General features: G+C 45.7%; 1 protein-coding gene across 4 annotated transcripts in view; it reads right to left on the bottom strand.

The window, feature by feature from the left end:
• Positions 1 to 2,599: 2,599 nt before the first annotated feature.
• The window catches only part of Efcab7 (EF-hand calcium binding domain 7), a 37,395-nt gene continuing 20,868 nt past the window's right edge, over positions 2,600 to 19,126 (bottom strand). For 3 of the 4 annotated variants that reach the window (XM_005385327.2, XM_005385329.2, XM_005385328.2), the window contains exons 8-14: positions 18,194 to 18,303; positions 15,131 to 15,288; positions 14,155 to 14,288; positions 11,615 to 11,763; positions 6,981 to 7,190; positions 5,123 to 5,230; positions 2,600 to 3,932 (exon numbers count right to left, since the gene is read on the bottom strand). In XM_005385327.2, the coding sequence (XP_005385384.1) occupies positions 3,858 to 3,932; positions 5,123 to 5,230; positions 6,981 to 7,190; positions 11,615 to 11,763; positions 14,155 to 14,288; positions 15,131 to 15,288; positions 18,194 to 18,303 (944 nt within the window). In that variant the 3' untranslated portion in view covers positions 2,600 to 3,857. The remainder of the gene's footprint in view (positions 3,933 to 5,122; positions 5,231 to 6,980; positions 7,191 to 11,614; positions 11,764 to 14,154; positions 14,289 to 15,130; positions 15,289 to 18,193; positions 18,304 to 19,126) is intronic. The other variant, XM_005385330.2, reaches the window with a different exon arrangement.

A 19,126-nucleotide genomic window follows, 5' to 3' on the forward strand; every position in this document is an offset into this window, starting at 1 on the left:
GTAGCACTCATACACATTTTCAGAAATATGCAAAAAATATCAGAATATCTATTGTTAAAGTACAAACTGGGCTGGGGACAAAGCCTACCTGGCAAGCTCAAGGTCCTGAGTTTGATTCCTGGAACCAAAACAAAAAGTACAAATGACTGGTCAAATACCATACATATCTTAAGCAGTTGGTGAATTATTCCCAAGAATTACATGTGCCTGGTTTCCCTAGACAGTCCTAGCCACGGCTAACAAGTACAGACACTTCAAAGCAGCCCAAGTCCCGTACTCCACAGACTTTCAACATCGACTGCCAATCCCAAGTCCCAGAACTATCTTGCCACAAGAATCTCACCCACAACCTGTAAGTCATTTCCCCCACTGCCTGTTTCTCTTCAAATCATTATGCAGTTTGTTTTTTTCCCCTAGAAATGGTTACTAGGCTGAACGGCGAGGAGAGGCTCTCCATGCTGTGTACAGCCAGCAGGGCCACGCGTACCTATCCCCATACTTGTAAGGAGGGGACGAAGGAAGCGGGGAAGTCAGAGGCGGCACTTTCAGGACCACAACTTGAGATCATTCTACAGCCCCCTGAGGAGGGCACATGTGCCTGGGTACGCAGGGGAAAGCAGCCCAGCAGTCTTAGAAGTCATAAAGGGCTGGACACAGTGCTGAGGAGGAAGTATATCAGCCTCTCTCTTCAGTGAAGAAAATAATATGCTCCCCCTCTGGTGGCCAAAATCAGAAATACACTGGCATTTTCCTGGGTTACACCCAAAATATGATTAGTGGGATGTATTAAATTTCTGCTTCATATTTAACCTACACCAAAATAGATTTTAAGAGGCAACTGAGTTTTTTTAAGAATAGTTTTTTATTAAAACCAAAATATCACAGTTCAGGAATATACTTGTACTGATAAACAAAAATAACTTTATTTTATTGGTACATTTTAGACATACAGAATGGTAACGTTCGTCACAGGGCGTTTGTACCTGTACAGGGTACATCTTGCTTCTTTTTTTCCCATTCCCCTCCCCTCACTTCCCTCCTTATTTACAGAAGCTTTGTTTGCACATTTTCCTTCTGCTCTTTTTTCCCTTGTCCCTTTCCTGCCCCCTCCCCGCTCTGCTTTCCCTCCCCATTGGAACATTTTCTTCCCATTTCCCAATACCTACTGCACATTCTGGCCCTTATTTACACTTTCAATGTCTCATACCAGAGAATCCATGTGATATTTGATATGGAAACTGTTTTTTTAAGAAAACAGGTCTACTGTAATATGTAACAGAAAATTAACAAAGGATTAAATACAGTAATTAAGATTTGCTTATGAACATAGTCAATACTTACACTAGTTTCAAAACATAAGAGCTGGAGGCTTTTAGAGTTACAGGAATTACAGTGATAATATAGACTACCTTTTCTACTTAAAACTTCCTGTTAGATAATTAGTAAAAAATTAATTGCTATGTTTTAACCTGTTAAACACAGTATGTTTTAATCTTTTAAGGAAATGAAAAATAAAGTCTGGAGTAATGAAACTGAATAGTAATGAGGGTTTTTTCCTATGCTTCTGATTTTTAGTTTATAAACAGTACGAAGAATTATGAGAAAATCCGATTACATGTGCGTTGAAGTTTCTAATATTTACGGCATGTCTGGTACCACAGGAGGCCTATGCCGGGCAGAACAGTGACAGTTTGGAGCTGGGCTGGGCTGCACGTGCATAAAGCAGTCTCCACACAGCTTGCTGACCAGGAGTGGGCAGGGCCATCCGCCCTCCAGTCTCGGCTGCGGGGGAACCAGGAAAGAAGTCTTGCAGAGGCGACCCTCGCACGGCCACAGGAAGAGGCCTTTTACGTGCGAGAAGGAAGTATGTGTGCAAAGGGCCCGCCGGACCCGGGGCGCTGCGGAAATACACGCCAAGAACCCTGAGGGGCACAGCCAGGGGCGAGAAGGAAGTCTGAGGACTCCGCTGTCCCAGTCGGAGCCACAGCGTCCTGCACTGGGGACGAGGCCTGACTTGCGACATCCCGCCGCACAAGGGAGTCACTGGCGGCTGTGTGAAAGGACCAAGCACAGAGCAGGGGCCAAGGCGGGGCCGGCGGTGTGCTCACGCTCTCCGGGGCACAGGAATAGGGCAGGGCACCCGAGAGTGATCTCGGGAGACAGAGTCGCGTGCGCTCAGCCAGTACGGGGGAAAGGCCGGAGACGCCCGCCACACCGCCGCCACAGGCGGGGCCAGCAGGGGCAGGCACCGGCCCTCCCAGCACGCGGACGCTCGCGCTTTTTAGTTCTCACATTCTTGTTTCATAGACTACTAGATAGTTACTACAAAGTTAATTCTGTTATGTTTTAATCTGTTAAACACGTTATGTTTTAACCTTTTAAAGAAATGAAAAATTAAGTCTGGATTAATGGAAGACTGAGAGACTTTTATTTAGTCTCTCAGCCAGCAGCGCTGGGGCTCAAAGCGAGGCCATGGGCCTGGGAGAGCAGCCTGGTGGACCACCCAGGGAGGGGTGCCTCTGATGCTCAGGAACTGTATTTGGTTAAGGATCCCTAAGACCTGCGAGCCAAGTACTTCAGAACTGGAATTAGGTTTTTCGAGATATTCCAGTACCACAGTATTCAGGTAATTCCTGAAATGTCACGTGCCTATGGGTCCAGAACTGCAGCCAGCTCCTGGCCATTATGTGTTAGACCCCCGTGGGTCTTCATTTTCTTGGAAGAAAGTTTAACTGGAAACAAAATGCCTTGTCTTTACTCCTGACAGAAGTGATACTGTGAAACCTGAGTAAAGGGCAGCAAAGGAACGGCTGGGTTTATCGAAATCTAAGCTCGCCAGTGGAGTGGCCGAGGCTCACACGCTGCTCGTGTCCCTCTCCGGTCTCCGAATTCCAGTGACACCATCACGTCCACTGTCATCAAATCATAAAATGGCCTTTATGATTTGGGGCAAAGATACCTTTATTATATATTTGTACCATCGCAGACAATTTCCCAAAACTCAGTACCTGGTAAAATAGAATACAGGGCTACATCTGTTGGATTTATAAAGAATTTGGCAGTTAACAGTTTCACATTTCATCACTATTTTCTCAGATGCATTATGTGAAGAGTTCAAGCTGCTATATAATGGCCACCCATTTTACCGATATCTAAGTCAAGGGCCCCAGAACCAAATGACATTTAAACCATGTGCCATCTTGTACTGGGTACAAAAATCCTACCTGCATATGGTATTCATATTTCAAAAGCTGACCCGACTGGCCACCATTCTGTTACTGATACACAGTTCCTAATAGTTTAATATTATTTTTCATGCCATGTACTCTTTCATTTAATGCTACAGATTTAATTTCCATTATTTCAAAATACAGTTTATTAAAAGGAGTCCACAGGCAAATAAAAATTTATAAAATGTTTCCACTATTATCATTAGGTTTTGACTTCATTAAATGGCAACTAATTTCTTCAAGTTTTAATTTTTTATGATTGGAAAATTAAATGGCTATTTTTATAGTTCTATTTTTTCTTTTAAGTTGTTATGAGTTAAGATAAAAAAGCATATAGGATTTTGAAGAGTTCAATGAATAGTACTTTTAAAAGGCTTATCTGTGATTTTCTTTTGACTTACTATCATAAACAAAATGTGCATAGGTTTCCAACTAAGTTAATAAGGCCACAGATTAAAAACATGATTTATCCTTTAATCATAAACTATACAACATGTAACTGTAAACGCATATAAATCAGATTATTAATAAGGTACACCAGTTAAATTGAATAAAACATAGTTAATAAATAAGTGACAGACTAAATCTAACACAGCGATCCCAGCGTGAGGACTCCCCTGGAACTGGCTAGGGTACGAGGGAGTACACACAGCGATGCGTCCATTCTTGCTGCTCACTCCGAGGCATGACATGCTGACAAACCTGCACATAAAAACAGGACGTTTTCACTTTGCTTTCATATGCGATGACTGGGCAATTTTCAAGAGCCTTCTCTGAGCCCTGTATAAAGAACACCTGTGGAGCCAGGGCCGGTGGAATGTGCCTAGAGTCCCAGATACTCAGGAGGCTGAGGCGGGAGCTTGGCGTGAGCCTATGGGTTTGAGATCACGGGAGCAGAGCAAGACCCTATCTCAAAATGAAAACAAAAACAAATATCTGTGACGATAAAACTCAGTAATTTTTGTCCTCGGCAGGGACTGGCGCCATGACGTGAGGTCTGACAGGTGCTGCGGGCTGAGCCCGACCCTGATGCGCGGCTGTCCATCAGTGGGGAGACCGCAGGGAACGTGTTTCTCTACGGAGCCCGCAGCACTTCCGAAAATCTCACTTGGAGGAATGCAGAAGGTGATCTCTCGCTCCTCTGGCCACTTCCAGGCAGGTCAGGATTTAAAGACAGGATGGAGGAAGGTAGGCGTGGACAGCTTTTCCCTGTTCTTCCCTAGACCCAGGAGCCAATGCTCCAGCCCTGACTTGCAATCTGGGGCAGACGCAAAAGCCACAGTTCTTCAAACACCAGAGCTATAGCTGCTTCTGGCTCCTGCTTAGTTGTTTATCTTAAACAGCTATATCTTTCTCATATAATCTTAGAACATCTTAGTAACGTGGACAGAAATATTTTGAGTTATTAAGTTCCTATTCCTGTTAACCCTACTTTGTATTTCTCTGTATGGGGTTTGAAAGTGCTTTCATGAACATCGCTTTATTTTTCTCTTTACATTAACCTTGAGTACCTACACTACCAGTACCCTCTCCGTTTTACCCTCAGAGGGTCTCAAACTGGGGGTTAAGTGACTTTCGCATGGTTATTCAACCGTGCTGGCAGAACTGGGCCGGAACCAGAGCCTCTTGTGTCTGGGTAGAGACTGACACAGATATGCATATCACACTTAAGCTAATTTCCCACTTCCCTTCATATCCATATGGTTTTGTTTTGATTTGGTTTTGTTTTGAGATAGGATCTCACTATATAGTTCAGCTCCGGCTGTCCTTGAACTCAAGGCGATCCTTCTGCCTCAGCCTCCTGTGTGCTGGGATTACCACCATATCTACATGTTTATTCGTAGCATTAACAGAAAAAACCTTCTCTCCAGAAAGCAGGCTTTCCTCATTACCATGGCGGACTGTGGCGCCACCTCCACTGCAAATACGTGGAGTCCTCTGCTGCTGATGCAGTTCTCGCTCAGCTCATTGTTGACGTGGATAATCACCTTATCATCTGACTGCAGAAGGAAATTCAGAAGCTGCTAGAACATTATTTGATAAAACAGACATACCTCAGCATGAGCCCCGAAATGATCTTACGGTAATACGGCCCGCTACAAACGTAGACTAATTAGCTCCTCTTTCAACTCCGTGTCCATGACTTTTGCTCACACCCTCATTCCCAGACCATCCCGAGCACTCGGCTTAGTCCATTTCTCTCTCCCGTTCAGAGGACACCACCGTCCAACGAATAGGCTGAAACCCACCTGGGGCTCCTCACCACTCACTCAGCAAGCAGAGATTTATTCGGCATTCCCACGGCAGGCACGTTCTAGGCTCTAGAGACACTAGGATAAAACACGGAACTCCTGACCCAGTGGGCCAGTGCACAGTCTAGGGGAGACAGACAAGGAAGACAGTGGGACGCGCTTCGCTACGTCTGGTAATGGAGGCACGGAGGAGCTGTGGAGACACCGAAGACCAGCGTCAGCTCAGACCGGGGTTTCCGGGAAGACCGTGCGGAAGTGACGCTGAGATAGCAAAGCGCAGCCCCTGGGCTGGACAGGAGGCCGGAGGAGGCAGAACGAAAGCGATGGACAGGAGGAACGTGCGAGGCCAGCACGCCCCTGCTAGGAGCCTGCAGCCACCCCTGCTAACAACCAGGTGTGGCAGCGGGCTCGGCCGCCTGGATCTGCTACGTCACCTTCTGCAAGTCCCTGGGCCTCCCTGCGCTTCCATTCCCTGTGTGCAGGACAGGGACATCCTGTGTGCAGGGTACTGCACTTCCATTCCCTGTGTGCAGGACAGGGACATCCTGTGTGCAGGGTACGCGCATCCCACAGGCATGTGAGAAGCACACGCTCGCAGGGGTGAGCCCTAGGAAGCGAGTGTCATGACCGCGTTGGTGGGGGAAGTTTCTGCACTGTTCCTGAGCTAAAGGAGGAGAGTTGTGAATGACAGATAAGAGCAGAGCAGAGGGGCTGGGCTGAGGTAGTGACTCCCTCCCACTCTTTTCACCCTAGTAAGAGGTGGGGCAGAAAAGGCAACAGGATGCAGCCAGGCTCCACCCTCCAAGGTTTCGAACCCTTTGAAGAAAGATCGAAATTGGCTACCTGTGGACCAAGCTTCTACAGGGAGCCCCAAGTCTGTACCAGGTTTCCAGATAACATCCCCTGCCCAGCACTGCCCACCTCCCTGGTACCCACACTTCATCCCGACCCTGCCAGGGTTCCCTTCCTGGTCACCCTGCCACTAAAGGTTGGCTCTCGCTCAAATCCCACACTCACCCACTTCCCCCGCCACACTCCCCCCGCTGCTCCGGTCCACGCTGACAACAGCTACGAGACACAGAATACAACCTGTGCGTGTACCAACAGCACTGAGCACCTAACGCTCGCTGCTCTCCAGCCTCTCTGGAGAGTACTCATTTTGTCTTTCCAACGAGCCCACAAATTCCCTGAAAGCTGAGACCACGTTTTACACTTCCTGGTGGCCCCGACTGTGCGAGAGACTAAACAAAACCCTTGCACCCGGGCATACTGTCTCTTCACTGACCTTCAAGTACTTAATTTTCACATACTAAAAGGACTCACACCTTTCAAGTCATACGAAAATTATCACGCCCAGGTGATCTAGAAATTGGAAGAATAATTACTCACTATAAGGATTATTAATATGATAGCATACTGAATTACTATGTGAAAACAGAGTCAGAAAGGACAAATCAGTAAGCTTGGTAGCCAGTCAGGACCACCTCAGAACTGATACCTTATTTTCAATGACTGATGTTATCCGGAAGTCCCAACTGTGAGTGTAGATGAGGATATTTTCATAGCCGTCCATGGCTCTGGCCTCGCCCTTGAGGAGGACAGACTGACAAGTGGCCTTCTCAAGCTGCCCCCTGCTCGCCTCCATCCTGACAGCCTTCATCCTTGGCTTGCATCTTTCTGCATGGAGGTCTATGACAAACGGACATGCCTGACCCGGGAGGAAAAGGAAACCTTGTTTAGCCTTCTGGCGGAGTTGAAATAAATCATTTATTATCACTGTGCTTTGAGAAGGTGCACTAAACCTTGTAGCTGTGGTTCCGATACACTTTTAGAGGAGAATTTTAGTATTATGAATTGAGTACTAAAAAGCAAGAGATTCTGCCTCTGGTGGCGTATTAGCTGCTGCGGTTCGGAGAAGGAAAACCACACCCCGTCTCCACTCAGTGGTGCTGCCTGCACACCCTGCGTCCCTCCCCTGCGTTCAGTCCCAACACATTTGTGCGTTTCCTTCTCGGACTGGAAGGCTATAAAAAGAATTCATCAAGAGAGCTAAAGAAATCATTATTTTTGCAACTGAAACTTAATGCATGGATATACCCCAGTGCCCTGAAAAGAACTTAATGTAGCAATTAAACTCACAGTTCCATCTAAAACCCCTAACAGATCTGGCATCTAAAGATTTTTCTGCAACTGGAAGTGAACTTTGCAGTGTCTCCCTCCGGCCCTTTCTGCCCCGCCTCTCGGCCTGGGTCTCCCTGCGCTGCATTCCAGCTACTGATGGTGCAGACCTCCGCACAGGCAGGACTTGGCAAGGGCGCAGTGCTCTCTCCGGGGGCGGCTGGCCTCACACTTCGCTCTCCACAGAGGGTCTGCTCTGCTCCTACCCTCCCTCTCCTCCTGTGGCCTTGGCTTCAGCTTTTGCCTTGTCTGAAAATGGCCAGACTCACGGTCCATGGAATCTACCCTGCGCAGGGCTGGAATTTGGCCTTGTGTCTAGGGGTCCCCAGGGCCTCATACTGTCACAGGTGGGGCTTCTCCAAGGTGGCTAGATCTAGGGTGTGCGAGGCCGGGGTCAAGGGTGCGCGGGCCACGGATTGCTTTAGCTTGCTCTAGGTACGGGTAATAGGAGGCCCGCCCTGGGTGCGGGTGGCACCAACCGAAAGTTTCCTGGGAGGGCTGGAGCGTGAGGCTGCTGCTGCTGCTGCCTTCTGCCTGCCTCGCCTGGACTGTGCCCCTCTGCCCTGCTGCCCTGCCTTGGAGCCTGCAACTATGGGCTGAAGCCTCCACAAACTGTGAGCTAAGTAAACCTCTCTTCCCTTAACTTGGGTGTCCAGTATTTTGTCTCAGCAATGAGAGAAAACTAACGAAGACATTCACCATTGTATCACCAGTGCCTCTTTCACAGAGCAGTTGCACAATAAACATTTGCTGAATGAATGAATAGATTCACACACATCAGTAGTCATTCTTTTGGAGAATGAAAGAGAAAAGATTTAACTTAATGGAGGAGCAACTGTTTACTTTCTTGTGCTGGGCACTAAACCTGGGGCCTTGTGCATGCTTGGCAAGCCGTGTACCACTGAGCGACAGCTGGAGCCCCTGACATTTTTCGGTTGTTCAAGCTCTGACAGTGATGCAGTTACCCTTTGAAGAGAGATGGCAGGGCTGAGGGTGCAGCTCAGAGGTACAGCACGGCCTACACTGCACAATTTAGGCACAGGCCCTGAGTTAATCCCCAGCATTGAGAGACACAGACAGACAGACAGACACAGGCTCAGGCACACAGACAGAATCACTGCGTTAGAAAGCAAAAGCCCCAGGTGTGCAGGTGAACTCTGACACCGGCCAGCTTCACGACTCAGAGAAAGTCACTTAATTCCTGTAAGACTTAGTTTCTTCAGTGAAAAAAATGGAAATAAATAATACACACTTCACCAGGGGTTGTGGTAAGTATCTAATAAGGTGATGTGTGTGAAAATATTTTATGATGTAAAATTCTTTTAAAAAGATCACTGACAATATAATGACTGTGGCATTCTGAAGGTTTAATTTTTTCAGTAGTGAATACATTCTGGTAATATTTTCCCATTTTAGAAGCTTTAGTCAACAAACAGTATCAATACTTAAAAATTCACTGTCAGTAAAACATCTTAAAAGGTACTTGTTAAAATATTTTCTCTATAATTTTTTAACCAGGTGTGGTGGCACACACCTGCAATTCCAGTTACTCAGGAGGCTGAGGCAGGAGGACCACAAGTTGGAGGTGAGCCTGGCCGAGGGAGACCCTGTCTCAAAATGAAAAGACAAAAAGGGCTGGAAGTAGAGTGGTGCAGCACCCCGGGGTTCAACCCCTAGCACTGCAAATAAATGCATCAGTTAAAATTTATCACCACAAAAACGCTGCCCTACACCTTTATTATTCTTCCGTTTATAAGCTTGATCATTTGTTTGCTTATGTTCTTAATCCTACTAACATGGGAACCATGCAACAAGCGAGGGAGTTATTAACTGTGAATCGCTAATTATAAAACCTCTAGCAGTCTGGGAGGAGTAAGGCAGATGAGAAATACCGTAGCAACAGAGTTTAGACTACGGGCTGCTGCTTAGATTCCCACAATGTTTAGCCCTCAGTTACCTGTCAGCCAAGATAAAATGAAGATATGTTATGTAGCTCTTACGCTATAAAGCTCCAAGTAAACTGGGCGTGGCAGCTCGTGCCTGCAATCCCAGCACTTGGGAAGGTGAGGCCTGTTTCAAAAAGAAAAAAATTTCTAAAAATACATATATGTGTATGTCATGAAGTAAATGGTTCTAATGTGAACTCTGAAAGGAATTTATGCCACGAAATTCTTCCTAAAAATAAAGAAGGGGAAAAAGGAAAAGGATATGCCTAAGTTTTGCAACTAGGAAGTGAGGGTGATATGTGTTGAATAAAACTAATATTAGGGGCAAAACCCCTGTAACACAAGCAATTTAGAAGTTTCTTTGCTCTTTGAAAGGGGACCTGCCTTTAGAAATTTATATTGGGACAACCCCCACCCCCCAAAAAAAAACTTATATGGGGAATGTATCATCTAAAATTTTTAAAAACCTGATTAAAAACTTAGTAAGAAAAAAACCGTTTGTGCTGACTGTGGAGGGGAAAAGTAATAAAAGACAAATTGAAAGTATATAGTAAGTTGTAGAACGATTAAAATACAAAGAATATCACTTGTCTTACCTCCATGAGATCACTCAGAAAAAGATTTCTGACAACCCCAAATCCTCTCCAAGCCCTGTAACTGAGAATTCGCTTACTCTCTGCAACACAATACCCGGAATCTGCTTCCCGACAAGGCTTCGCACAGTTCCTCCACGTGACCATGTACACAATAAAGACTTACATTCTCTAGAATTCCAGAAACCGCCAAAGAAATTGCCACAGTTCCCAACCCCCCGTGGGTGACGACTCCACAGACATTCCCAAACCACTTGGAATGAAGGTCGTAAGATCACAGACTGGCTCCTCGCCCACCAGAACCGTGTTTTCGTGAACACGGCAGTGTGAGGCTGTGCTCAGGCACCTTACCCTAGTGCCCTTGAACATGTCGAGTAACGCACACAGCCCGCGACCTGGGGGCAAGCTAGGTGATTTCCAAACCACCTGGAATGCAAGCTGGGTAATTCACGAAGCCTTGGATTCTCTTCTGACGCAGGGCAAGCCTGCACCAATGCTAATACTTCCCATTGCACCTGGGGTAACACTGCAACACTCCGCAGTAATGAAGAGGTGATTACAAAGGTGAACTTGAGGCACCTTGGGACTTGTTTTCTTGGCCACACTGGGAAAATCTGGGGTAGCCATTCCGGAGATCCTGCCTGTCACTTCTTACAACACTTACACTGCTTGCTTCAGGGTATTCAAACCCTGATGTCCAGAGTTCTAAGTCACTGCCCAACAGATGATTTCATAGAATTCACAGATTAAAAACAGGATGACATCACAGTCAGTGCACGCTGAAATCAGCAGAAAGGCAGCTCGTTAAAATACAACACTGCGTCCTCATCCTCCTTATTGGATCTGGCACCATGTGGCTTCTGGATTCTCCCAAAGTCAGAATGACCAGGAAAGAAAACATTTGAATCGATTCAGGACATAGTGGCAGCCAGGACAGCGCAGCTAAAGACCCTCAGGAGAGAGGACTCCAGAGCTGCTGCAGGAAGTGGCTGGGAGAGTGGGACGAGTGTGTGTGGAGCCAGGGAGAGGACTCTGAGGGGGGTGCAGAGCAATGTGTTTTTTACTATAAATTGTTTTAAAATTTAACTATTCACCATATAAATTGGACTTCAGCAACCCACATAGCCATTACCAATGAAAGCATGTATTTTTTAACTTCCGAATTTTTCCTGCATATAATATGCTCAAACTGTCTTGTATCTGAATTATGTAAATGTTGGCAGTAACTAAATTTCAGGTAAGAATAGGAACTTGAATAGGTAGCAGAAACATGTTGTTGCACCCAGGACTGACTCACATAGGACCAAAATTCAAGGATCCTAGCGTCCAATTCAGAAGTTACACACTGGGGAAACGTCCGAGAGGCAGAACATCAGGAGCACTATGCGCACCGCACACCCTCACTAGCACACTACCTCTGTCAGCTCCAGAGCTCTGCTGTAGCCCATGGAGTGCAGCGTCACCCAGAGGTCCCGGGGGTCTCCTTCCCGGTCGTTGGCTTCCATTAGGTGCAAGTCCATAAATCCTTGTCTGGTCAGTTCATTCTTCTTCATATCAAAATTCTCTGTTAAAATAAGCCAGTTTCTTCTTTAGATACTTTAGACATTCAGACATGGGACACAATGCCGGTGGCACTTATTATTCATTCATACGTGCTGGTCTCAGAGACGGCCCGCCCGCCTGCGCAGCTTCCCACAGCTCGCCGCAGGCTCCGGCAGTGCACCTGAGCTTGTCCAACAAATCCTTTCTGAAAACTTAGTTTTTCAGCAAATTCTGAAGTTATAAATAGTGCAAGTATATTCCGAAATTAGGGAAAATTATATTTTTTCTGGGTAAATTTCAAACTGCCTACTCATTTAGAACTTACACTGAGACTTCAAAACCTAAAATGTTTCATATACATAAAACCCAGTAGAACTTAGATGAATTTGATGTTGTATCCCCCAAACTACTGGAGTTTCCAAAAGGGAGATACTGAGAGTGCCAGACAGAAGGAGACTGCTAGATCCCTGATTCTTCCAATTCTAACCGAACTGTGCCTCGGTCCTTGGAAGGCTGTTAGGTAACGGGGAACTCTATTTTCCTTGTTTAAGTACCCCCATTTTAACATTCATTCCGTGAATAAAACTAAATTCACCAGGAATGCTGTATCTAGTAATTCTTAATTTGCGTATAACATGTCTATTTGTCTTCTATGTTATATTTGTATCAGAATGATTATAGATAATCAACTGCCATTTTATGGATTATATCTTAGTAAGTGTCCTATAACAAGGATTTGATTTCCTAAACTCCATCTAATATGCTCAAGAGAAACCGGTGTTCTTTGCTTTCTTTTCTTTTCTTGTGTTTTTGAGACAAGGTCTCACTATATAGCCCAGGCCAGTCTCAAACTCACGGCAGTGCTCCTGCCTCTGCCTCCTGAGTCTAACTGACTTTTAAAACTTGAAATTCTTCATGCTCATTAATTTTTAAAATTTGTTTCTTTTAAAGAAAAAAAAAAAACTCCCCCCCAAAAAATTCCAAAACAATATGACAGGAGGGTAAACACGGTTAATGCACTATGTATTGTTATCTTTAAATTAGTTACTCAGAGTACTAGATACCAGCATTTTATTGTCCAAACAATATTAGCACAAACCTTTTTCAGTGAACTAAGAGAAATTAGTAGTATAACCATCTTTACTATCTTTTATACATATATGTTTTTTACGTCTTGCTTTTCCTTTCCTTCCTTTCTCCATTCCCCCAACCCAGTTCCTCCTTCCTCTTGAAGTTTCTTCCATTTCACAATATCTATTGTATGTTTTGGATCTTATCTACTTTTTCAGCTCTCACACGGGAGACAGTACACTGTCTGCACATGTTCGGCTGGCTTATCTCACATATGACTGTGGTCTCCGGTTGCACCCATCTACCTATGAAAGGCTCGAGTCCACCCTCCTTCACACAGGCTCACTAGCTTTTCAAAGCTGATCAGCACCTGACATGAGACGTACTATGAGGCGACGGCATCAGAGGTGCTGTTGAGGACCTGACAAGCGACCCAGGGAGCAGGGTGAGGAGCCCAGAGGTGAGCTCGTGGCTGGCCGGGAAGGGGCCTTGCGAGGCTGGGGTTGAGCCCCAGCACCCCGTACGTGAGTAAAGAGACCCACCCTTCACCCCTTTCACAAAATCAACCCCAAATGGTCAGAGCGCAGACGCAGAACACAACACTGTGAAACTGTCAGGGGATAACGTAGGAGGCAATCCTCGCAGCCTTGGGTTTGATGAGGCTTAGAGACAGCGTCACAAACTTGCAAACCAAAAGCGCACTCCTGGAAGGGAGACTCCCGAGTGGGACTCCACTGCAATGAGAAATGTCTGCTCTGGAAGGGCGCTGTGGAACAGATGGAAACACAGCTGCGGGCTGGGAGAAAACCCGCATCTCATACATGGCTGTATTCACGGTGCCCAGAGAGCTTGAAAAGCACAGCAGTAAGAGAACAAACGCCCCAGACAAACAGGCAGAGACCTGGTCAGACCCTCTGCCAAGGAAGAAAGCGGCAGAGTGATGTGAGATTACAGGGTGTGGTCCCCAGGCGGCAAGACGGCGCTCACCGCATGCATCGTACCTGACTGCACAGTTTAAAGTCCATTACATTATGGAAGCTTTCTGTTAAAAGGAAACACACTAGCAAACCCCCTATAGTAAGGAGAGGGTATCTCTCGCCTCCTAGGATTAAGTGGCTCCTATTTTCTCTGACCTTGGGTATTACCCCTCTGGAGAGTCATACAAAAGGAAGTTCCAAGAAAGTCAGTGTTCACAGTTCTGGGATCTTATGAACAACGCTACTTTGGAACTGTCCTGAGTACTACAATCCTACTCCACGGAGAAGGCTGGCTCCCTACTTGTTAGGAATAAAGAGACACCACCCACTTCTCAACACCCGCGAGGAGGAAGGGGTGCGCCCACCTCTGCAGAGAAGCCACGCGTCCTCGTCACACTTCTCACCGCTTGTTCTCAGCTCGAAGAAATTGTATTCTTCAAGGCTAAGGAGGCCGTTTCCGTCCAAGTCGATCACTTCGAATATGTCTGAGAGAGCGGCCCTAAAATCATAAAAACAGAAAACCATTTCTTGTCTTTCAGACAACTGGACTGAAGGTTTTTATGGTGACAGATCTCAAGGGCTGTAGCACTGTGGCATGAAGCCATTTTTATGAACTACTATGTATCCCAGCAGTTGCTCGCCTAGTATTAAATCCATGGGCTCCTAAAGCAGTGCTAGGCTCCCAGCTCCAGGAGGAGCGCAGAGCAGGCCACCGTCTCCGACCTGCTTCCACTTTCTCTCTGCCCGCAGCCAGACCTTCCCGTGCGTCTGGGCTCGGTGCTTGGGATTTGGATTTAGCAGCTGTCCGAGCCCGCTGTGCAGAGCCGGTTCTATGCTCCAGGCGGGCTGGTGAGGCGACAGACAGCAGCTCAGCTGTCTTGTGAGCGTGGAACCGCAGTGGGGGCGGCTTTCCGATGCTCCGGTACGTCAGGGGGCACAGAATGACTTCTGATGGCAGGGTATGGCTCTGTGCCACGTCCGTTCTCTTGCATGCCTACTCTGTGGTGAGAACATTTAAAGCGCACTCTTCTTCCTCCAGTGATTTTCTGGTTTCCAGGACCCTGCGTTAACTGCAGCCACCACCTGCAGCCACCGCGTTACGCAGTGGACACCCTGAGCTTCTCCTTGCCTCACTGAAAAGCGCCCTCCAGGCCTCCCCGCCACGGGAACGCTAGGTGCCGCGCTCCTCTCTGCGTCTGCAGCTTGACCTGTTCAGTCCCTGCGCCCGGCGGCCCAGGTCTGTGTCTGGGCAGCCCTCCTCCTGTGGGCACAGGCCAGGAAGGGAGTCGGTGCGGCACATGCCCAGCAGGGCTCTGGCTCCTGCTCGGCAAACAGACTCACCTAAATGCTTGCGTGAGAAACAACTCCCCGGTTTCGTCTCTGCAGACAAGCTGGGCTTCCTCTGTTACTGGTTTTCTCTCTCTCCTCAGCCGACAGCCCGTGGTGGAAGGAATTAGCCAGTAAACTCCGGGCCCCAGTTCACCAGTCCACCCAAACACCTTTCCTCGAGAGGGCCAGACAAAGCAGAGACAACCCCAAGTCATAAACACTGGCAGTCTTTCTCCCGAAAGGGAAGCATGACAAATCATTTTTTTTGTTGTTTTGTTTTGTTTTTCCGGTACCGAGAATCAAACTCACAACCTTGTACTTGCCAGGCAGGCGCTGTGCCTCTGAGCTAAATCCCCAAACCCCCCTCCCCTTTTTTTTTGGTTTGACAAATCTCCATAAAGTCAACATTCACCAATTTTATTATAGTTCTGCCAGACTTTTACAGGCTTCGAATCCTTTTTCTCAGTAGTAAGCCCAGTCTAAGACCATTAGATGTAGTTCTTTATATTTTTTAAAGTTGCCTCAGCCAGGCATGATTGCACCTGGGAGGCTGAGGGAGAAAGATCTCAAGTTCAAGTCCAGCCTGGGAAACTTAGCAATGTACACCCTAAAAAATAGTAAAAAAAAAAAATTTTTTTTAAGGGCTGGGAATGTAACTCAGTGCAAAGGCCCTGGGTACCTGACTACAGAGAGGAAAAAAAAAAACAAAAAAACCTGCTTAAAACTATAGTAAGATTATATATGTTCTAAATCTCTCCCAATAATCCTCAAAAATATCTGTGATATTCCTTTAGAAAAGTAATATTCCATGTTAATAACATTATAGGTTACAGTTTTCTACTAGGATTGAAATATAAATATATTATTTGTAACTCAGATTTCAATGACACAAAGAAAAAATTAAGTATATTTTTAAGGGGAAGGGAATGGGACCAAAAAAAGATGTGTTTTGTATGTGTACAAACTGCTCATGATGAATATGATCATTATGTACTGCAAACATGGACTAATAAAAAGAAATAAAAAAATGTTGCAGTATTATAGAAAAATATATACTTTTTAAGAGTTCATTATTTGTAAGAATTAAACCTATCTGCAAGAGCCCAATTATGTGCACTGGAATTTTACTTATATAATATATTATTTATTTAATATGGACTATAAAGCAAGATGCAGAATGCCAGGTAACCCTGCTATACACGAAAGTCTGCTTCCAATGAAGCGTTAGATACTTACAATGAGTGTCGGAACACTTGTACAGGAAAACATTTCATTCTCCTGTTCTGTAAAGACAGCAAGAGGTATTCCACTATGTGGCTACCAGGAGCTTGCTGGAGCCCAAACTATGCATATAAAAACAAGGGGTTGTCTGTCAAATCTCTTAAGTCTACTTATTTTCTAGATGAATCTGATAGCTAATGAGCTTCCTGTCCTTCTGCATGGACTAGCTGGAGGGACTAGCTGGAGGGAACTGTCGTGTTCTGTGTCCAAACATGCCCTGCAAAACCCAGGTACACTGGAGGTCATCCTAGAAATTCATGACCAGAGTCAAATTGCTCACTGGAATTCTGGGTATAGCAGTGCGTTCCCCTTATGACTCAGGCAAACCCTAATCATCCTAAGGTCACCTATCCTATTCTGACACCAGGAGAAACCCAACGAAACTGAAGGTCACTCTGAAGGTGACACATTTCCCCGCTCAACCCTCTGCAAACCATTGTCTTCTAGACTGGCCAGATGTAGATGGACACTCAGGAGTATGTACCACGCCCATCCTGTGACTCCTAGCATGTGTGATCTCATGAATCTCCTGGCTTCCCTCCTACAGCCTTGACTGGCTCTGGGGACAGCAAAGGGGAAGTTTTCATGGGCACAAAACTCTTCTTAAAGAAAATAATTGTGAAACTAAAAATATGAAGAAAAAATCCTTTGTAAATGTGACATATAACAGCCAAACAAAAGCCCAGATAGTAGAGGCAAACAGGGTCTTAAACTTTCTTACAGCTTTGCTATGTACTTTTTTTCACTCATTCAATCTCATGAGAAAGTAATTTTACCTAAAACAAAATGGGAAAAGCTATTGTTTTAGATAATGCCTTATGCTGAACTTAACTCTGCAGTCAGCTCTGAAGAAGAGCTAGTCACAGCATTAACATCTGCAGTCATTCCTTTCTTGCCTATAACTATTCTTGTCTGACAGAAAGCCTACAATAAAGACCTTCGTACAACCCTCCAGCAGGGAAATGTCTGTCCGATTTGGGCCTACATAAACATTAAACATGACATTGCAGGGAGACTTAAATAGTATTATTTTGGTTGTTGTGTAGTGGGTGCATGTTGTAGTCCTCATAAAATAAACAGCCACATTTATGTATTTGCTTCACATATTTGGTCTCTGAGTAAATGTATAATTAGAAAGGATCAGAACAACCCCAAGGGCAACATATAAAAACATTTAAAAGCATTTCTTCATATCAGTCTGTTTTTGAACCCTATAATGTGAGCCAAGCCAGAGGATAGTAATCTTGAAGTTTTCCTGTTTAGCAGTGTGAGTAATTCATTCTTTTTTTTGTACCAGAAATCAAACTCAGGACCTTGCACTTGCCCTGCAGGTGCTATGCCACTGAGCTATATCTCTGGCCTAGCAGTGTAAGACAAACATCTAGAGTAACTTCTCGGAAGTCTGGAATTGCTCGTATGTAGGGGGAATCAGTTGGTATCCGTCTCTTTTACTGAGTATAAAAAACTGTTCACATGTGAGGTAGCAGAGCCTTTAGAGATAAAGAAAGTAAAATACAATGTCAGGCAACTTCTGAGTTGCAAAGCCAAGGTTGGCAATCAATCCCCGTCCTTAATGGATTTCAGCAAGCAAGAAAATATTTCACAATTAATAAAACATGTATAAGATCTACAGATTTAAGTACTATATTTACCTCAACTGGAAGGAAGAATATAAGAGTTTGAAAATAGACGAAAACAAAAAGAAAAATAATTATCTTTTCCTAACTATAGTTTGGGGAATTACAGTTGAGTTGATGCTGTATTTTAAAATTAAATATTAGAAAATGAATATACTTCTCTGTTTCGTAGTTCGGTAAAACATATGAGCTGCAGATTTGCTTGATTCTCATTTTCCTTAAGAATATATAAGGCAGTATCAACCGATAACCAAGGGGATGCTTTTCCTATAAACAAACAGAAAACAAACCTAAATACTTGAAAAGAAGCAGTTACTACTTTCTCTTCACTAGTTAAATAAAAGTTAATTTTTCCTTCCTTGGTTTTTAAAAGAAATACACACCCTATTTTTACATAGTAACATCTGGATATTTGCAATAAGCCATCGCCTGCACACAGTGACCACATGAGACAGATTCTTTCTGCTCACTTTCTCAAACTCTGAACTCTTCCAAAGCTGAAGTTCGGGGCAAGTGAACAGCCTGAAATCCAAGGAGGTGGAGACCTCGCACGAGAGGAGCTGGCAGCGCGGACTGGTCTCCCTCGGCATCTGGGGAGACATGGTGCGCCCGCAAGCCCAGGCCCATCTCCAGGGCAACCCTGCTCTACTCTGAACGGCGTCCTGCCAAGCCAAGCCCGCTGGATATCCCACCGTCATTTCTACTCCCAGAAACGGACTCCTGACCTCCGCCGGCCCCAGCTACACTCATCTGGCTCGGTCCAAGTATCTGGGAATCTTCCACTCTTTCCCTCCCTGTCAAAACCAACGCTCGGAATCTGTGGTTCTACTTTGCAAATGCGTCCACAGTCTCCTCCCTCTCTCCCAGTGCACCGCTAGAGCCGTGGCCTGCCCCAGAATCTGCCACAGCATCCAGGGTGCACCCTGCCCTCTCCTGAGTAACCTCGAGGCCGGGTCTCACCTGCTCACCCCGACTGCTCCAGCAAAGACGGGGATCCTGTCCAGGCCGTGAAGACCCTGACCATGGAGATCTAGAGGCCAGCAGATCTGCCCAGCCTCCCACTCAAAGCGCTTCCAAGCGTGCAGCCAGG

The sequence above is a fragment of the Chinchilla lanigera genome, unplaced genomic scaffold (assembly GCF_000276665.1).
Source record: "Chinchilla lanigera isolate Chin_1 unplaced genomic scaffold, ChiLan1.0 scaffold00022, whole genome shotgun sequence".
Lineage (NCBI taxonomy): Eukaryota > Metazoa > Chordata > Mammalia > Rodentia > Chinchillidae > Chinchilla > Chinchilla lanigera.